General features: G+C 34.7%; 1 protein-coding gene across 1 annotated transcript; it reads right to left on the bottom strand.

The window, feature by feature from the left end:
* Window positions 1-979: 979 nt before the first annotated feature.
* On the bottom strand, window positions 980-2,155 carry LOC149229966 (ricin B-like lectin R40G3). The gene is made up of 2 exons (XM_089375966.1): window positions 1,720-2,155; window positions 980-1,575 (listed from the first exon to the last, which is right to left on the bottom strand). The coding sequence occupies exons 1-2, from the start codon at window positions 2,056-2,058 to the stop codon at window positions 1,216-1,218; spliced, it is 699 nt and encodes a 232-aa protein (XP_089232092.1). The 5' UTR covers window positions 2,059-2,155; the 3' UTR covers window positions 980-1,215.
* Window positions 2,156-4,002: the final 1,847 nt, after the last annotated feature.

A 4,002-nucleotide genomic window follows, 5' to 3' on the forward strand; every position in this document is an offset into this window, starting at 1 on the left:
TCATATAAAAACAATACAAGTACTCAAAAACTAGTGAAGCTCTTAGCAAGGCATACCACCCTATATTCTATTCACTGGGTGAAGGGTAAGAAGCATTTATGAACAATAATCCGTCTTTAATCAAAGAAGCAAATACATACATGGATATAGACTTCTATATCGGCCTCATATAAAAGCAATACAAGTACTCAAAAACTAGTGAAGCTCTTAGCAAGGCATACCACCCTATATTGTATTCACTGGGTGAAGGGTAAGAAGCATTTATAAATAGTAATCTATCCACCCTATATTGTATTCACTGGGTGAAGGGTAAGAAGCATTTATAAATAGTAATCTATCTTTAATCAAAGAAGCAATGCTTTGACTGCAAAAATGTTTTGATTCTGCACGGGTGACCAGAGTCCTCGAACTTGGGCACCCAAGATTGCAAAACTACATGAGACATTAGACAAATGGAAAAGGTAATGCAACGCATAGCTTCATTGAGAGGGTATATTGTCTTTTAAACGCTGAAATTGAACACTATATATTCCTTTGTCTAATATAACTTAAATGACCTTGAAATAATATTATGACTATAAATTGTTTCTCCCAACATCACATCTAGAGCTGACCAGGATGACCAGTGGACACCTTATTTAAGGACTAGTGAATGAAAGGATAAATTCACAACTCTATCGATTTCATATAAATTATCATGATGTTACTACCAACATTTGATGATAATTTGTAATATCAAGTGCCATTCTTTTCAAATTTATGCCTTACAGTGTTTCCTTTGCAACATATAATACAAATGCTAATTATAAATATGATATTTATCACTCACATTTATTACTATAATTGTACTAATAAAAAAACAAATTTAATTTAGAATAATCCATTATGTAACCTAAACTTAAACATTACTCTTAATGCAGAGAGGGCAACTTAAACATTAATCTTAATGAGAGAGGGGCAAGCCCGTTGTGTGATAGTATATATTTGACAGTCTGAAACGGCTTTATTTATTTATGACATGATAAAAAGATATATACACACACAGAGGCGTCTCTGGTCTATATTTTCTGATCTTACTATAATAATCAGCCATCCTATCCTTTCGTATCCATGCGGTAGCTGCTATGCTATGCTGTTATGCTTCATCTCCTACTCATGCCAGCCATGTTAATAGTAACATAGTATAATACTAGATATATTATATACATGCAGCAATTAATAGCATGGAGAGAGCTTCCAGAGCTGGTTGTCCTGCTTGTTCCATTTCCACATCACAGCGCGACTGCCGTCTCTGATCCCTCCGCTCCTCCTGTCGCCGTGGAATGCGTCCAAGTTGAGCCCAATGTTGTTGGCCATCCTTATTGTTCGATACCCATAACCCATGTCCTCACTCTCACTCCACAGTATGTTCTCATCATAAGTGGAGGGTCCCTCGTACTGAGTGACCAGAACCTCCTGACATTCAGCAATGGCATGGCGGAGAGCTTGACCAGTGGCTTTGTTCACCAGAGCGAATGCAGGATGACCCACTTGGTCCCTCACCTGGTTACTCCAGCTTTCATCCTTCACCCATTGCTGCATGCATACATATATACATTGTATATATCAACAAATATCCATCAAGAAAATTAACAGTCTATGCAGGCAACAAAGATTAATCAAGAAAATATATATTTAAACAGAATCTATTCAGGCAGTTAATGAATATGAGATTGTTACCATTGTGGGATCATTGGGATTGTAGAAGAGCATCACGGCACTGCCATCTCTGATAGCCAAAGCGTAGTCAGGGTTGGCCTTCGAGCCGACCCTCACGATGTGGCCTTGTGGAATTATTTTCTGGCGGTTCATCATGTAGCCTCCTCCTGCGTTATACTTGTTAGAAGCCGCGGGGCCTCCATACTCGTTAAATCCATGGCCTCCTTCTGTTACATTTAGGCATGGGTCGCAAGGGGGACGTGGTGGCTGCTGCTGATAGCCATAGCCTGAAATAGGCGGGGACTCGTAAATCCTCTGGTTCCTCTCTTGGCATGAATCGTACTCCCCATAGTATGCCATGGATTGATTGATTCACAGAATGCCAAACTCTTGAAATAAACACAAATCACTAAACTCAGATAGCACGAAACGAGATGATGGTGGTGGTTCTATATTGTTATCGAATGGCCTTATATACACGACGGTTGATTGGAGAATATGTGCATCACGATGGAAAGGAATAACATCATATATTTAAAAGCATCGATTTAAGGAATCAATCCATTACAATTAAATGATGGACAATCGCTTCTTGTTTTTTATATTCTTGGGCCTTTGCCAACTTCACTTTCCTAGTGTCCTTTGCAACACTAATAATTATCCTTCGAGTCGACTCATTTAGAGGAATCACACGATTTAGGTTCACATTCGATTCGAGGAGGTGACAGAGGATAGCTATCATGCGAGCAAAAGGTTGATAGCCGTGCCTTCATTCAGGGAATGCCATGCTTTATAAGATCTGGCGACGACACCTGTAATATGCTTTCGTAGGTGTAAACGATAAATAAAAGACGTAGAGTGTTTTGCACTTCATGGCAATAGTTTAAGAATAATACGTGAGTCACTTATCAACTCACACTCCAACTTTGCTCTTCAGGATCGGAGAGGATTTTCCACATCACTAAATAAAGTTATGGATCCCAATTATGCTATTCAATCTTCACACAGTACAGCGAGTAGTGTTTGGTGTTGAAGCCATGAGACAGTGCACTTTGCTTTTGCTTATATCCCTCTCAAAACTAGCGTGTATCCATCGTAATTCATGAAAGTTTGTTGGATTCTTCCCACCTCAAAATATCAAAGGTGAAAGTCTATTAGGTTATATATATATATAGATCACTTTTACGTAGAAATGTATAATTTTACATATTATTTAAATTTTTAATTTGTTTGTATTAGTTTGGATGAGTATGGGGATCTGGTTCATAAGGTAAACTATGTAATCAATGTTTTTGATACTAAATATATATATTTAGTCAATTATGTTCATTCTTAAAAAATAAACGTATAAACTTATTTAATAATATGAATTTTAATAATATTTATTGAATGTTTTGAAAAAATTGTAAATTAATTAAAATCAAATAAGTTTTATTAACCACTAATTACAATATAACCTAAGTTTCAATAAGTATAATAATATAATACTAAATATTGTATAATATTATTAAATATAACATGATAATATATTTAGTGATATGATATTATATATAATAAAAATATTATATTAGTGTGATGTCATATTGCAATGTTCATTAAGATTTCTACCATATTGTAATGTTCAATGAGGATTATGTTTAACTTTCATAGTTTTACAATGAGATTCTTTTTCATTAACTTTACGTTAAATTAGTACATTCCTTAATGAGCATGTTGCATTGTTGTTGGATTGTGACATTTATTAATAGTAATTTTATATTTTAATACTCATCTTGCAATGTTAATGGTTGCATTGTAGCAAGCATAAAGTGTGATGGCACATTGCCACATTCATTAAGGATTTCATTGCATTGAAAAAATCATCCAATTCGATTTCACATAGTGGCATTCGTTAAGGATTTTATTGCATTGCACTACTCATCAATGGTTATGTTGGATTGTGACATTCCTCAATAGTTATGTGAAATTGTGACTTTATTCTTTGCCAATTATAGAATTTGTTTCTTGTATTATTTTAGAATAATGTTGTGGCATTAATGGTTGTGTCAGAATGCAACATTCAAGAAAGGGTGTGTTAGCATTCGACATTACGATGCCCATGAAGGGTTTTGTCACATTGAAATGTTCACAGAGGATTATGTTAATTTTTTAATGATATCACTAATTTTTATATGTCATATTGCAAAATTTATCAAAGGTGACATCATATTGTAATATTCATCAAGGATTTTGTCACAGTGCAACATTCATTAAGAGTTTTATCACATTATAACATTTTTCTCAGATTATTTTTGATTGTGATAT

The sequence above is a fragment of the Pinus tabuliformis genome, chromosome J, assembly GCF_031772625.1.
Source record: "Pinus tabuliformis cultivar Carrire ecotype Pingquan chromosome J, CPIR1, whole genome shotgun sequence".
Taxonomy (NCBI): Eukaryota; Viridiplantae; Streptophyta; class Pinopsida; order Pinales; family Pinaceae; genus Pinus; species Pinus tabuliformis.

What these genes read in the sequence shown, in the direction of transcription:
- LOC149229966 (XM_089375966.1), bottom strand. Translation starts at nt 2,058, where the DNA reads ATGGCATACTATGGGGAGTACGATTCATGCCAAGAGAGGAACCAGAGG. An exon ending in ATCCCAATGATCCCACAATG is followed by an intron (nt 1,576 to 1,719) that starts GTAACAATCTCA and finishes GTATGCATGCAG; the next exon opens with CAATGGGTGAAGGATGAAAG.